At 45.2% G+C, this 17,417-nt stretch overlaps 1 protein-coding gene across 1 annotated transcript in view; it reads left to right on the top strand.

Moving 5' to 3' along the window:
* Positions 1 to 6,004: 6,004 nt before the first annotated feature.
* Positions 6,005 to 17,417, top strand: part of LOC149451535 (uncharacterized) — a 61,593-nt gene continuing 50,180 nt past the window's right edge. The window contains exons 1-2 of the mRNA XM_089690595.1: positions 6,005 to 7,519; positions 12,974 to 12,980. Of these exons, the coding sequence (XP_089546721.1) occupies positions 6,015 to 7,519; positions 12,974 to 12,980 (1,512 nt within the window). The 5' untranslated portion in view covers positions 6,005 to 6,014. The remainder of the gene's footprint in view (positions 7,520 to 12,973; positions 12,981 to 17,417) is intronic.

Here is a 17,417-nt window from a genome sequence, read left to right as displayed (position 1 = left end):
TAAGGACCTTAAATTACTGAATACCAATATTATGAGTCCTGACCATTACATTATATAATTTATATTGTACATTACATACTCCTGACCCCTGCACTATATAATCTATGTTGTACATTACATACTCCTGACCCCTGCACTATATTCTCTATGTTGTACATTCCATACTCCTGACCTCTGCACTATATACTCTGTGTTGTACATTACATACTCCTGACCCCTGCACTATATACTCTATGTTGTACATTACATACTCCTGACCCCTGCACTATATACTCTATGTTGTACATTACATACTCCTGACCACTGCACTATATACTCTATGTTGAACATTCCATAGTCCTGACCCCTGCACTATATACTCTATGTTGTACATTACATACTCCTGACCCCTGCACTATATACTCTGTTGTACATTACATACTCCTGACCCGTGCACTATATACTCTATATAATCTATGTTGTACATTACATACTCCTGACCCCTGCACTATATTCTCTATGTTGTACATTACATACTCCTGACCCCTGCACTATATACTCTATGTTGTACATTACATACTCCTGACCCCTGCACTATATACTCCTATGTTGTACATTACATACTCCTGACCCCTGCACTATATACTCTGTGTTGTACATTACATACTCCTGACCCCTGCACTATATACTCTATGTTGTACATTACATAGTCCTGACCCCTGCACTATATACTCCATGTTGTACATTACATACTCCTGACCCCTGCACTATATACTCTATGTTGTACATTATATACTCCTGACCCCTGCACTATATACTCTATGTTGTACATTACATACTCCTGACCCCTGCACTATATACTGTATGTTGTACATTACATACTCCTGACCCCTGCACTATATACTTTATGTTGTACATTACATACTCCTGACCCCTGCACTATATACTCCTATGTTGTACATTACATACTCCTGACCCCTGCACTATATACTCTGTGTTGTACATTACATACTCCTGACCCCTGCACTATATACTCTATGTTGTACATTACATACTCCTGTCCCCTGCAGTATATATTTTATGTTGTACATTACATACTCCTGACCCCTGCACTATATACTCTATGTTGTACATTACATCCTCCTGACCCCTGCACTATATACTCTATGTTGTACATTACATACTCCTGACCCCTGCACTATATACTTTATGTTGTACATTACATACTCCTGACCCCTGCACTATATACTCTATGTTGTACATTACATACTCCTGACCCCTGCACTATATACTTTATGTTGTACATTACATACTCCTGACCCCTGCACTATATACTCTATGTTGTACATTACATACTCCTGACCCCTGCACTATATACTCTATGTTGTACATTACATACTCCTGACCCCTGCACTATATACTCTATGTTGTACATTACATTCTCCTGACCCCTGCACTATATACTCTGTTGTACATTACATACTCCTGACCCCTGCACTATATACTCTATGTTGTACATTACATACTCCTGACCCCTGCACTATATACTCTGTGTTGTACATTACATGTTCCTGACCCCTGCATTATATACTCTATGTTGTACATTCCATAGTCCTGACCCCAGCACTATATACTCTATGTTGTACATTCCATAGTCCTGACCCCTGCACTATATACTCTGTTGTACATTACATACTCCTGACCCCTGAACTATATACTATATGTTGTACATTCCATACTCCTGACCTCTGCACTATATACTCTGTGTTGTACATTACATACTCCTGACCCCTGCACTATATACTCTATGTTGTACATTACATACTCCTGACCCCTGCACTATATACTCTGTGTTGTACATTACATACTCCTGACCCCTGCACTATATACTCTATGTTGTACATTACATACTCCTGACCCCTGCACTATATATTCTGTGTTGTACATTACATACTCCTGACCCCTGCACTATATACTCTATGTTGTACATTACATACTCCTGACCACTGCACTATATACTCTATGTTGAACATTCCATAGTCCTGACCCCTGCACTATATACTCTTTGTTGAACATTCCATAGTCCTGACCCCTGCACTATATACTCTATGTTGTACATTACATACTCCTGACCCCTGCACTATATACTCTGTTGTACATTACATACTCCTGACCCGTGCACTATATACTCTATGTTGTACATTACATACTCCTGACCCCTGCACTATACTCCATGTTGTACATTACATCCTCCTGACCTCTGCACTATATACTCTACAGTGGATATACACCCCTGTTAAAATGTCAGGTTTCTGTGATGTAAAAAATTAGACAAGGATAAATAATTTCAGAACTTTTCCACCTTTTAATGCATGCTATAAACAACTGAATTGAAAAACAAACTGATATCTTTTAGGGGGGAAGAAAACAAAAAATACTAAAATAATGTGGTTGCATAAGTGTGCACACCCTCTTATTACTGGGGATGTAGCTGTGTTCAGAATGAAGCAATCACACTCACAATCATGTTAAATAGGAGTCAGTACACACCCGCCATCATTTAAAGTGCCTCTGATGAAACACAAATAAAGTTCAGCTGTTCTAGTCGGTCTTTCCTGACATTTTCTTAGTCGCATCCTTCAGCAAAAGCCACGGTATGCAGGGAGCTTCCAAAGCATCACAGGGATCTCATTGTTAAAAGGTATCAGTCAGGAGAAGGGAACAAAAGAATTCCCAAGACATTAGATGTACCATTATTATTATTATACAGTATTTATATAGCGGCAGAAGGTTTGCCTCGCACTGTACATTATAGTGGGGGATGGTACATGAGACAGGACAGTAACAAAACAGAACACGAGGAGTTCAAGGGCCCTGCTCTTTGGAGCTTACAATCTAGGAGACCATGGAACACAGTGAAGACAGTCATCATCAAGTGGAGAGAATATGGTGCAACAGTGACCTCGCCAACAGTGACCTCGCCAACAGTGACCTCGCCAACAGTGACCTCGCCAACAGTGACATCGCCAAGAACTGGATGTCCCTCCAAAATGGATGAAAAGATGAGAAGAACACAGGTCTGGGAGGCGGCCAAGAGGCCTACAGCAACATGAAAGGAGCTGCAGGAATATGTGGCAAGTCCTGGCTGTGTGGTCCATGTGACAACAATCTCCGTGTTCTTCATATGTCTGGTCTATGGGGTAGAGTGGAAGACGGAAGACTTTTCTTAGGAAGAAAACCATCCAAGCCCGGCTACATTCTAGAAAAACACATCTGAAGTCTCCCAGAAGCATGTGGAGAGATGTGTTCTGGTCTGATGACACCAAGGTTGATCTTTTTGGCCATAATTCCAAAAGATATGTTTGGCACAAAAACAACACTGCACACCACCAGAAGAACAGAATACCCACTGTGAAGCATGGTGGTGGCAGCATCATGCTTTGGGGCTGTTTTTCTTCAGCTGGAAATGGGGCCTTAGTCAAGGTAGAGGGAATTATGAACAGGTCCAAATACCAGTCAATATCGGCACAAAACCTTCCGGCTTCTGCTAGAAAGCTGAACAAAGAGGAGCTTCACCTTTCAGCATGACAACCACCCAAAGCATCCATCCAAATCCACAAAGGAACGGCTTCACCAGAAGAAGATGGAAGATTTGGAATGTCTCAGCCAGAGCCCAGACCTGAATCCGATGGACAATCTGTGGGGTGATCTGAAGAGGGCTGTGCGCAGGAGATGACACACAATCTGACAGATTTGGAGTGTTTCTGCAAGGAAGAGCGGGCAAATATTACCAAGTCAGGATGTGCCGTGCTGATAGACTCCTCCCCAAATAGACTGAGTGCTGGAATCACATCAAAAGGGGCTTCAACAAAGGATTAGTGTAAGGGTGTGCTCACTTATGCAACCAGATTAATTTCATTTTTTATTCTTAATTCCCCCTAAACGATTTCAGTTTGTTCAACTGAGTTGTACAGTTTATAGGTCACATTAAAGGTGGAAAAAGTTCTGAAATTATTTATCTTTATCTAATTTTTTTTACATCACAGAAACCCGACATTTTCACAGGAGTGTGCAGATGTTTTATATCCACTGTATGTTGTACATTACATACTCCTGACCCCTGCACTATATACTCCATGTTGTACATTACATACTCCTGACCCCTGCCTTATATACTATATGTTGTACATTCCATGTTCCTGACCCCTGCATTATATACTCTATGTTGTACATTCCATAGTCCTGACCCCAGCACTATATACTCTATGTTGTACATTACATCCTCCTGACCCCTGCACTATATACTCTGTTGTACATTACATACTCCTGACCCCTGCACTATATACTCTGTTGTACATTACATACTCCTGACCCCTGCACTATATACTATATGTTGTACATTCCATACTCCTGACCTCTGCACTATATACTCTGTGTTGTACATTACATACTCCTGACCCCTGCACTATATACTCTATGTTGTACATTACATACTCCTGACCCCTGCACTATATACTCTATGTTGTACATTACATACTCCTGACCACTGCACTATATACTCTATGTTGAACATTCCATAGTCCTGACCCCTGCACTATATACTCTTTGTTGAACATTCCATAGTCCTGACCCCTGCACTATATACTCTATGTTGTACATTACATACTCCTGACCCCTGCACTATATACTCTGTTGTACATTACATACTCCTGACCCGTGCACTATATACTCTGTTGTACATTACATACTCCTGACCTCTGTACTATATACTCTATGTTGTACATTACATACTCCTGACCCCTGCACTATATACTCTATGTTGTACCTTACATACTCCTGACCCCTGCACTATATACTCTGTTGTACATTACATACTCCTGACCCCTGCACTATATACTCCATGTTGTACATTACATACTCCTGACCCCTGCACTATATACTCTATGTTGTACATTACATACTCCTGACCCCTGCACTATATACTCTATGTTGTACATTACATACTCCTGACCCCTGCACTATATACTCCATGTTGTACATTACATACTCCTGACCCCTGCACTATATACTCCATGTTGTACATTACATACTCCTGACCCCTGCACTATATACTCTATATTGTACATTACATACTCCTGACCCCTGCACTATATACTCTATGTTGTACATTACATACTCCTGACCCCTGCACTATATACTCTATGTTGTACATTACGTACTCCTGACCCCTGCACTATATACTCCATGTTGTACATTACATACTCCTGACCCCTGCACTATATACTCTATATTGTACATTACATACTCCTGACCCCTGCACTATATACTCTATGTTGTACATTACATACTCCTGACCCCTGCACTATATACTCTATATTGTACATTCCATACTCCTGACTTCTGCTCTCCCCCCTCCCCCCACTGCTATATATACACATAATATGGATTCTCTTGTTCCCCCCATTTCCTCCCAGCTGCACATTTTATATCGGATGATGTGATTGGAGCACAGACTTTTACATGGTGATAATAATGTGATAACATCCTCCAACTTTGGACCCTTAAACAGAAAGTGATAATGAGGGAGGAGTCAATACCCCAATGATGGTGGTCTTCAGGATCAGTCCAGTCTTCATCTTGGTTGTTCTCCCCCCATCCTCACTCTCTGACCTCTGGTGGGGCTGTTCTTCATGACTAAATCATGGAGTAAATAGGGAAGTGCAGTACTTCTTGTGTTGGGAAGATGGCGATGAGTGATAGAGGGGGTGGGGACCCTCGTCCTATAATCCCCTCATCACTGTCCCTCCTATAAAAGACAGTTCTGGTTGTTTCCTCACTCTCTGACTAAGGTCCATGAATAAAGAAATGACCTGGTAGGAGATCAGAGGAGCCATTTCCTAGTTCCCTTGAGGGTGGAATTGTAAGCTCCTTAGAGACCAAGCTGCCTGATGTGGGCGGAGTCCTGGTTTGGGGGAACCAATCAGCTCCTGTCTAGTAATCCTCTTTGTCTTTGTATTTTAGTCCATGGCCGGGAGATGAGGAAAACCTCCGAGGATTGTCTCACTTTGTCTCCAGACTGGAAAGTAGAAGATGAGGACATCACACAGTATAGTCCAGGAGAAAACCCCGCTCCCTCCAATGTCCATCCGGCACCACCCAGTGTAGATGGACCATCGGATTCCTCGTATCCTGAGGAACCTCAGACTGTGCGGGACCGGGCCGGCCTTCCAACAGGGAAGAGGTTCTCCTGTACTGAGTGCGGGAAAGGTTTCCATTATAAATCACATCTTAATGTGCATGAAAGATCTCACACGGGAGAGAAGCCATATTTCTGTTCTGAGTGCGGGAAATGTTTTTTAGATAAGTCCAGTCTGTCCAAACATCAAACATCTCACACGGGGGAGAAGCCGTATTCCTGTCCTGAGTGTGGGAAATGTTTTTCAAGGAAGTTCAGTCTTCACATACATCAGAGATCTCACACTGGGGAGAAGCCGTATTCCTGTACTGAGTGTGGGAAATGTTATTCAAGTAAGCCCAGTCTTAACACACATCAGAGATCTCACACAGGTGAGAAGCCATATTCCTGTCCTGAGTGTGGGAAATGTTTTTCAGACAAGTCCAGTCTTCATAAACATCGGAGATCTCACACGGGGGAGAAGCCACATTCCTGTCCTGAGTGTGGGAAATGTTTTTCAGACAAGTCCAGTCTTCATAAACATCGGAGATCTCACACGGGGGAGAAGCCGTATTCCTGTCCTGAGTGTGGGAAATGTTTTTCAGACAAGTCCAGTCTTCATAAACATCAGAGATCTCACACGGGGGAGAAGCCGTATTCCTGTCCTGAGTGTGGGAAATGTTTTACACAGAAGTCCTATCTTTACAATCATCAGAGATTTCACATGGGGGAGAAGCCGTATTCATGTTTTGAGTGTGGGAAATGTTTTTCAAGGAAGTGCAATCTTTACATGCATCAGAAATCTCACGCAGGGGAGAAGCCAAATTCCTGTCCTGAGTGCGGGAAATGTTTTTCAGATACAGCCAAACTTCATTTACATCAGCGATCACACACGGGGGAGAAGCCATTTTTCTGTCCTGAGTGCGGGAAATGTTTTTCAAAAAAGTACAATCTTCATATACATCAGAGAACTCACACGGGGGAGAAGCCGTATTCCTGTCCTGAGTGCCCGAAATGTTATTCAGATACGTCCAGTCTTCATAGACACAAGAGATCACACATGAGGGAGAAGCCGTATTCCTGTCCTGAGTGCGGGAAATGTTTTTCACAGAAGACTGATCTTCACAGACATCAAAGATTTCACACAGGGGAGAAGCTGTATTCCTGTCCAGAGTGCGAGAAATGTTTTTTATGCAAGGTCTTGCTTCACACACATCAGAGATCTCACACTGGGGAGAAGCCGTATTCCTGTTCTGAATGCGGGAAATGTTTTTCACAGACGTCCAATCTTTACAGACATCAGAGATCTCACACGGGAGAGAAGCCGTATTCCTGTCCTGAATGCGGGAAATGTTTTTCACAGAAGTCCAATCTTTACCAACATCAGAGATCTCACATGCGGGAGAAGCCACTTTCCTGTCCTGAGTGAGGGAAATGTTCCTCACTGAAGTCCTGTCTTCATGTACATCATGGATTCCACACAACCCTGGAGGTGTATTAGTGTAGGAAATGTCTTCTAGATGAATGTTGATGGACATCCCAGCTCTCATGTGGGGAAGAAGCACACCCTGATATACACCTCAGATATACTCCATGGCTGATCTTCATCATGGAAGAAACAGTTCATAAGGAGATGAGAGGCCCCCAAAGACATGGATGAAGTGTGGGACCGGGTTGGTCATTGATGGCAGGAGAAGAATAACAATGGAGTGCTGGCCTAGAGCACTGGGCTGACTTTTCATTGAGGTGCAGCCTACAGTGAAGGAAATGTGTATTTGCTCCCCTCTGATGTTGAATGTTCGCCCCTCACACAGAAATGATCGGTCTAACAATGGAATGTTCGGTGTAACACTGAGAGACAGAATACAACAACAAATTCAGCAGAAATGCGTCTAACAAATGATGACTGATTTGCATGTTCATGAGGGAAAGAAGGATTTGATCCCCTATCATTCAGCAGGATTTCTGGCTCCCAGGTGTCTTTCATACAGGTAACAAGCTGAGATTAGAAGCAGTCTCTTAAAGGGAGTGCTGCTAATCTCATTGTGTTACCTGTATAAAAGACACCTGTCCACAGGAGCAATCAGACCATCAGATTCCAAACTCTCCACCATGGCAAAGACCAAAGAGCTGTCCAGGGATGTCAGGGACAAGATGGTAGACCTACACAAGGCTGGACTGGGCTACCAAACTATGGCCAAGCAGCCTGGTGAGAAGGTGACAACAGTTGGTGCAATCATTCACAAATGGAAGAAACACAAAACAAGTGTCAGTCTCCCTAGGTCTGGTGCACCATGCAAGATCTCACCTCATGGAGTGTCAATGATCATGAGAACAGTGAGGAATCATCCCAGAACTACACGTGAGGATCTTGTCAATGATCTCCAGGCAGCTGGGACCACAGTCACCAAGAAAACAATTGGTAACACACTACGCCGACAAGGACTGAAATCCTGCAGTGCCCGCAAGGTCCCTCTGCTCAAGAAAGCACATGTCCAGGCCAGTCTGAAGTCTGCCACTGAACATCTGAATGATGCAGAGGAGGACTGGTGGGAAGTGTTGTGGTCAGAGGAGACCAAAATCCAGCTCTTTGGCATCAACTCAACTCGCCGTGTTTGGAGGAGGAGGAATGCTGCCTATGACCCCAAGAACACCATCCCAACTGTGAAACATGGTGGTGAAAACATTCTGCTTTGGGGGTGTTTTTCTGCTAAGGGGACAGAACAACTGCACCGCATCAAAGGGACGATGGATGGGGCAATGTACCATCAAATCTTGGGTGAGAACCTTCTTCCCTCAGCCAAGGCATTGAAAATGTGTCGTGGATGGGTGTTCCAGCATGACAATGACCCAAAACACACGGCCAAGGTAACAAAGGAGCGGCTCAAGAAGAAGCACATTAAGGTCCTGGAGTGGCCTAGCCAGTCTCCACACCTTCATCCGATTGAAAATCTGTGGAGGGAGCTGGAATTTTGAGTTGCCAAATGTCAGCCACCAAACCTTAATGACTTGGAGAGGATCTGCCAAGAGGAGTGGGCCAAAATCCCTCCTGAGATGTGTGCGAACCTGGGGGCCAACTCCCGGAAACATATGACCTGATTGCCAACAAGGGATTGGCCACCAAGTACTAAGTCATGTTTTGTGAAGGGGATCAAATCCTTCTTTCCCTCATGAACAGGCAGATCAGTCATCATTTGTTAGACGCATTTCTGCTGAATTTGTTGTTGTATTCTGTCTCTCAGTGTTACACCGAACATTCCATTGTTAGACCGATCATTTCTGTGTGAGGGGCGAACATTCCATTGTTAGACCGATCATTTCTGTGTGAGGGGCGAACATTCCATTGTTAGACCGATCATTTCTGTGTGAGGGGCGAACATTCAACATTAGCCTGGGAGCAAATACACATTTCCTTCACTGTATATGCTAGAGATGGTCTGCATATAAATGGAAGGGGGTCTGCTGTGCTGGGGGAGGGGTTTATGGGAAGGCTGGAGGAGTATATAAACTAGGATGGAGGGGGGAGGGAGAATTCAGTTTTAACGGGGTAGACAGATCAGACAGGTCAGTACTTGTTGGTGTTACAACCAGTGGAATTGGTACCATTTGTATGAAAATAAAAAATGCTCAAAATCCGTGTGAACAAGGTGTCAGTGAGTGAAGTGTCGGTGAATGTACAAAGGTGTAAGTGAATGGACAAGGTGTAAGTGAATGGACAAGGTGTCGGTGAATGAACAAGGCGTCGGTGAATGAAGGAGGTGTCAGTGACTGGACAAGGTGTCAGTGAATGAAGGAGGTGTCGGTGAATGTACAAGGTGTAAGTGAATGGACAAGGTGTCAGTGAATGAACAAGGTGTCGGTGAATGAACAAGGTGTCAGAGAATGAAAGTGTTTGTTCCCCAATGCCAGAAGTGTGCCCAGCACAATAGGTGAGTTGGAAGGTTTGGTGCATGAAGAGAACTAGGATTGAATTGGTATTGCTGAATCTTGGCTTCATTCCTCACATGACTGGGTCATTCATATTCCTGGCTAGGTTCTCTTTCGGAGAGACGGGGGAAATAGGAAAGGTGGTGGTGTCTGTCTCTATGTGAGAAGTGATCTCAGAGCGAGTGTGAAAGAGGACCTAGTTGATGGAGAGTGTGATGAGGCTGAAGGATTACGGGTGGAACTGCACATGGGGGGCGGTACTACAAAGGTCATCATTGGAGTTTGTTATAGGCCTCCCAGTGTTAATGAGGAGGTGGAGACTCAGCTCCTCCCACAGATGGAAAGGGCTGGGACAGTGATAATAATGGGGGGTGGTAACAACCCGGAAAGTGACTGGAGTAATGGTACTGCGGGTGTAAACACAAAACAACCCCTCCTGCCCTCTATGGCCCAGAACAAGGGTGGATAGATGGACCCGGAACTTGAAGAACTTCCCCACCAAGGCATCAAAGGTTGTGCGGCTCTAAACAAGGCTGGGGAAGCCCCACCAATACTGAAAAGCGAAACAAAAAGCACACCAACCTTGTGCATTACCTCAGTAAAATGTGATTTTATTGGATGTGAAAATATCCTCACAAACAGAGAAGTATAACAAGCGTGTAAAGTCCTTGATGAGACTTGACCAATCAGAGACCAGCGCGAGTCTAAACACGAGGGAAGTTTCTCAAAGTCAGGCTGACGCGTTTCGAGTCCCTTCTTCATCAGAGCTGACTTGGCAATGACAATCCTCTTCTATATATACCCTGGGACAGAGGTTGGACCCTCCCACTTGGGTTGGGCAGTCCCGGGAAAGGAGGCGGGACAAAGGTGACATCACAACATGCTCACACAAGTAACAATACATTACACATCAAGAGGTATAGTAAGAGACATTAGAAACATTCACCGGCATTAAAGCTGTAAGAAACGCAGGGCAGTGTAATCTATACATGAGGAGGTCATATAGTCTGTGTATATATATATATCCCCATATAATAAATAATGACATATTGGGAATGCTGCATTGGGGTTCATGGGGATAATATTGTTGGATCAGCACAATGTATAAAAAGTAAAAATGAATGAACTGAATACATAATTCCTTTGGATAAAGCCTGCTGGTTCCTCAATTGTTGGCTTCTTTCCATGGAGATAGATGTGAACACAAAGTAGGTATACACATACATTTCAATGGCAGCCAGAATGTCCTTGCTTTGTGTGGGCTGTCAGTGGGGTCATTGGGCAGATCTTTGTCTTTAGATGTATGGAGTATTCATGAGTAATGTTACTATACTGGCAGCAGAGGGAGATCAAGTGCTGCCATTGCCAAATATAGCTTCTGGAGGTGAATTGGAATGCACGCCAAAAGGTGCGTGGCTGTGGGGGCGCATGTGCAATGAGGCGATGGCACGCTGGAGTAGTCATGGAGATGGGCCTCCGACGGGCTATCGCACATGCGCAGTGAGGCGGCGGCAGGCTGGAGTAGTCATGGAGATGGGCCTCCGACGGGCTATCGCACATGCGCAGTGAGCCGATGGCAGGCTGGAGTAGTCATGGCGATGGGCCTCCGACGGGCTATCGCACATGCGCAGTGAGGCGACGGCATGCTGGAGTAGTCATGGAGATGGGCCTCCGACGGGCTATCGCACATCCGCAGTGAGGCGACAGCATGCTGGAGTAGTCATGGAGATGGGCCTCCGACGGGCTATCGCACATGCGCAGTGAGCCGATGGCAGGCTGGAGTAGTCATGGCGATGGGCCTCCGACGGGCTATCGCACATGCGCAGTGAGGCGACGGCATGCTGGAGTAGTCATGGAGATGGGCCTCCGACGGGCTATCGCACATGCGCAGTGAGCCGATGGCAGGCTGGAGTAGTCATGGCGATGGGCCTCCGACGGGCTATCGCACATGCGCAGTGAGGCGACGGCATGCTGGAGTAGTCATGGAGATGGGCCTCCGACGGGCTATCGCACATCCACAGTGAGGCGACAGCATGCTGGAGTAGTCATGGAGATGGGCCTCCGATGGGCTATCGCACATGCACGCCAAAGTCAGCTTATCATTTACCTAGTGGAGTGCACTCCGGACATCCCGGAAGGACGGCTGTGAGATGTTTTCCAGCCGTGACTGTAAAGTTGGACCTCTACCTACAACTCTTGGGACAATTAGCCTGCATGTGACCTCGCTGTCTCCATCTACAGCATCAAGTCTGGGGTGCTCTTCCTTTATGTCTCCACCTGTTTTCCAAACCAAGAGGTCCTCCCCTAAATCTTGGGGTGTTGGTGGGATTGACCTGAGCCTTTACATAGTTAATAGGGTAGATCCGTGATGAATTTGCATCTTGCATCACGCCTGTCCCAGACTTGTGTTCTACTCCTAGAGCTCTGGGTCACACTCCTTAGAAACAGACTATTAAATTCTCACAGGTCATTCCCTTGGAGAATGTCAACAGAAAGTCCTGCCATTACCCCAACAGAAGTAATTCCCTGTAGAATTCACCTCACAGGGATCAATGATGGTCAGGAAAGCACCTGTATCACAGAAACCAACGACTTTTTGTACATCTATGCAGAGCTCCTGTAACTGCTTCTGCCTTATCTTGGGGTAAGTGGCTGGACTCCATAAACTAGAAGGGCACCAGTTGTTGTTGGAAGCATCAATTCACTTTAAGATGGTGAAAGGCTCTTTCCTTCTGGCACCAGAAATACACTGGGATCAGGGCAGGTGTTTTGATTCTGGGGAGGGTGAAGTTCCTTGGGCATCTAGCCTGGAGATGCCTGGGTTATCCACATCTGTAGCATGGGTGGTCCAAGGGTGACCAGAGGGCTGGGGTTGGAGTGGAATTTCTTCAGAAGCTTGGTACATATCCACATAGTGCACCAGCTTGGGAGAGGTGGACCTGAGAGTCTTTTTCTAACAGGGCAGCTGGCCTGGCAGTGACCGGTTTGTCCGCAGCCAGAGTCTCTCTGTAGAGATAATGTTAGTGGATCAAATTATCCTCCCAGCACTTCAAGTGTGTCCCTAAGCCAACCGCTTCCATACCCCAAAGTGATGTCCTGCTGGAAAGAGCATTAATAACCATGTGGCCCTCAGATGAAAAGCCATCCCATGGATACTTTTGTAGTTTTGCTGCTGAACTGGGACATGTACCTTGCAGAGGCATGTTGAGGCCTCTTGCTGGTACATGTTTGGAAGGGGCAGGGGTTGTAGCGGAGGGAAGAAATATATATTTTTTTGTGTGTTGTTTGTTGAAGCACAGACAGCATTGTGTCCTGTAGCTGGATAAAGCCAGATGGGCCAGCAGCAGGTTTGGATGCTTAAGGTTTGGCTGAACTCAAAGGACAATATAATAACCCTATGCTGGCAGAAAGGGTCAGACGTTTCTGAGTTTACTTCTGTGATGGATACACCGGACTGAGGGCTGCATGTCTTCCTAGAAAGAGGTTACCTGGTGCACAGAATTGCTGAGACAGATAGCTTCCTGGACACAGGGACTCTGCTCTACTCTCTCATCTTCTGGCAACTTCTGTCTGTGTGGTCTGAATGCTATGGTCAGGACACGCAGCCTTCTGAGGACCCGTGATGTGCATATGAAGAACCTCTGCCCACCAGACCTCCTGTTCTCTGCCATGCTGCCTGGACTTCTGTTGACTGGTGAGTTCCTGAACCTATGTTGTGTCTATTGCTGCTCATCCCTCATAGTGCCTGGACTCTGGACTAAGTGGCTGCTGGATCCAATTGCTGCAGTTTGCCAATCTGTACCCTTGATGTGCCATACCATGCTGCCCTGGTCTCTGCCCTGTGCTTGAATCACCCCACTTGTCTGTCCAGTTCCCTATACTGTGCTGACTTAGCCCCTTGTCTGTCCAGATCGCTGCCCTGTGCTGGACTCAACCACTTGTCTGCCCGGATCCCTGCCCTGTGCTGGACTCAACCACTTGTCTGTCCACATCGCTGCCCTGTGCTGGACTCAACCACCTGTCTGCCCAGATCCCTGCCCTGTGCTGGACTCAACCACTTGTCTGCCCAGATCCCTGCCCTGTGCTGGACTCCACCACTTGTCTGCCCAGATGCCTGCCCTGTGCTGGACTCAACCACTTGTCTGCCCAGATCCCTGCCCTGTGCTGGACTCAACCACTTGTCTGTCCAGATCCCTGCCCTGTGCTGGACTCAACCACTTGTCTGCCCAGATCCCTGCCACTTGTCTGCCCAGATCCCTGCCCTGTGCTGGACTCAACCACTTGTCTGCCCAGATCCCTGCCCTGTGCTGGACTCAACCACTTGTCTGCCCAGATCCCTGCCCTGTGCTGGACTCAACCACTTGTCTGCCCGGATCCCTGCTGTATCAGCTGGATTTGACCCTTGCTATATCCTACCCTGGTCCGCCTAGATCCCTGCCTAGTGTGCTGGACTTAACCACTGCTATGCTGTATTCACCCTGTGGGCTGGGTACATTCCCCTTGCCATACCGTCTGGTGGCCTGGTGTACCGGTTCTCCATTTTGCTTGGCCATCCTACATGGACTATCTATGTGGTATTACATTGCTACCTGGTGGACTATTTTGTTGTGCTGTGTCTTGTTATCTGTACTGTGCCCTCACATTCCCCAATATACCCCGTATGTCGGGTTTTGTGTGATCTGCTCTGTGTGCTCTCTCTGCACTTCTAGTTTATCACTAGTGATGGGCTGAACACCCTCCGGTTCAGTTCATGGTAGAACATTCGAACAGACTAAAGGTTCGCCGACAACATCGAACCTATGGGACTCGAACTTGAAAATTCAAAAATGCCCATTTTGAAGGATTATATGCTAGGTGTTAGCAATAAAAGTGGTATGGGGACTCGGGTGCTGCCCTGATGGACATGAATCAGTGGGAAAAAAATTCTAATAGTACAGTTTTTAAAGGGGCAGTCATTTCTCATTGCTTAAAGTAAAAAAAAAAAAATATTCATTTAAATATCATGCCTGGGGGCCCCTTAAACTACCTGCAAAGTTGCACATCTGTACAATGTATAGAACCTGCTGCAGCAGAACTGACACCGTAACCCTTCAGTTATTCTTGACAAGTGCAGGATTGGACCCGGCTCTAAAAATTCTAATTATATGTAATGCACCTCTCATACAGGTATAGAAAAATTTGGCCTTCAGTGTTGATGGTGCCTGAACACTGTGTCCCCTCAGTTACTATTGCTGGGTGCACTCATGGGCCCTGCAGTTAAAAACTTAAAAAGTATAGAAAAATGATCCAGGATTGATTCATGTTGATAAATGTCAGCTGGTCAGCGGAGTCTGTGGACAGACGCACTCTTATCCGTCACAAAACCTTCAGTAGCACTGAATATCTGTTCAGAAAGCACGCTGGATGCAGGACAGGCCAGTACCTTGATGGCATATTGAGCAAGTTCTGGCCAGTGATCCATCCTCAAGACCCAGTAACCCAGTGGATGCTCAGTTGGAAAGGTCCCCAAGTCTGTTCTTGCCCCTAGATAATCCTGCACCATATGATGCAGACCCTGCCGATGGGTGCTTAAACCTAACAGTCCTGGGCACCGAGGACTAAAGAACTGTTTAATCGGTCAGCTGGCCGCCTTCTCCACCACTTTTCCTTTGACAGAATGAAGCCTCAGAAACACGTTGTCCAGGAAATGGTGACCTCCCAGTGTCTGGAAAGGTGTTGCACAATTTCAAGGCATCCTCAGGATGTTTCCTCCTCTGCTCCCTCTGGGAAGACTGGATGAGCTCTGCACCTTGACCCTTGTAACGTGGATCAAGAAGGGTTGCCAACCAGTAAAGATCTCGCAGACACTTTGAGGAAATCTTGAAAATGAAAGATGTACACACAGTGCGCTGGTTATGCAGCAAAGTCGAGGCCTTGCGTGCTTTTCTGCAACACTGGAAGACAGTAGGGAGCCATTCTGAGCAGATATCATCTGAGGGATCATGTGAATCTGCTAAAGTTAAAGGCATCCTGAAAGACCTGAAACAGATGACGTTTGTGAAACTTTTCCATTTCCTATTCGATTTTTCTAGCAAGCTGAAACCTTTGTCAGAGGGGCTTCAGAACAAGGAACTTATGATCTGTCAGGTAAAAAACAAACTAGAACAAGCAGTTAAAACTCTTCAGGATCTTTCTGATGGGAAAGGAAAAAATGAACTTGAATTTCTTAGTAAGTTTACAGAAGATGGAAAACGACATGGGCTGCAGCTGACCAACCTTCAAGCTGGTGACAGAATTTCAGTCTATACGCCAATCTGTATTGGCCAAAGCAGAAAGAGATTTCATTTTGAGGCTTTCCTCGTTCTCCTCAGATATTGTACAATCTGTCCATATATTGAACAGCGTGTCTTGGCCAGACAAAGCTCACATCCCCAACTTTGGATGGACTGAGTTGCACAGAATTGCAAAACATGTTTTTGATAATCAGTTTGAAGAGAAAATTGAGCTGTTAGAAGCAGAGTGGGCTGACCTCAAACTCTCCATTCAAAATGGACTCTTTTAATGAGACTCTGAAAAGACTGAATCAGCAGAAAGATTCAGCAACATACTCCCTCTGTTCAATTTCTGTGCCGTACTTCCCCAACAACCGCCTCATGTGAACGTGGCTATAGCTACCAAATCAGAATAAAGACGGTCTATCGTTCATCACTGACACGGGAGACTTTGGATGATCTTCTGATGATTGCTGTTAATGGACCACCACTAAAAGATTACATCCACACACAGCCATTGAAGTGGTATTTTGTATCAGAAAGGGGACGTTACACAAGTCTTGGTCCTGCTGTACAATGAAAACCATAGCAAATCTTGATGTGAAACTGGCTTCCTACTGCTTTTTGGCATCCAAATAATTATTTTTTGGTGTTTTTTTTTCTTAATTGAATAGAATTCAATCCACACACAGCCATTGAAGTGGTATTTTGCATCAGAAAAAGGGTATTACACAAGTCTTGGTCCTGCTGTACAACACAAACCATGGCTGCTCTATGTTACAATGGTTACTATTGTTATGCCATGTTTTTTGGCATCTAAATAAGCACTTCTTTGTTTATTCTTAATGCACTACTTCTCTAAGCTCTCTTTTAATAAGATGCTGGAGATAAAAAATGCAAAATGTTTACTATTGTTATTTATGTTTTTTGGCCATCAAAAGAGGCACTTTTTTCTTTTTTCTTAATGCCGCACTTCTCTAAGGTCTCTGCTGGAGATAAAAAATACAACATTTACAGTAATTATTATTCCATGTTTTTGGCATCAAAATAAGCACTTTTTCTTATGCTATACTTCTATAAACTAA

This window comes from Staurois parvus, unplaced genomic scaffold (assembly GCF_062004578.1).
Source record: "Staurois parvus isolate SC_StPar_1 unplaced genomic scaffold, SC_StPar_1.0 ptg000534l, whole genome shotgun sequence".
Classification (NCBI taxonomy): domain Eukaryota; kingdom Metazoa; phylum Chordata; class Amphibia; order Anura; family Ranidae; genus Staurois; species Staurois parvus.
This window is presented reverse-complemented; position numbering and strand designations above follow the sequence as displayed.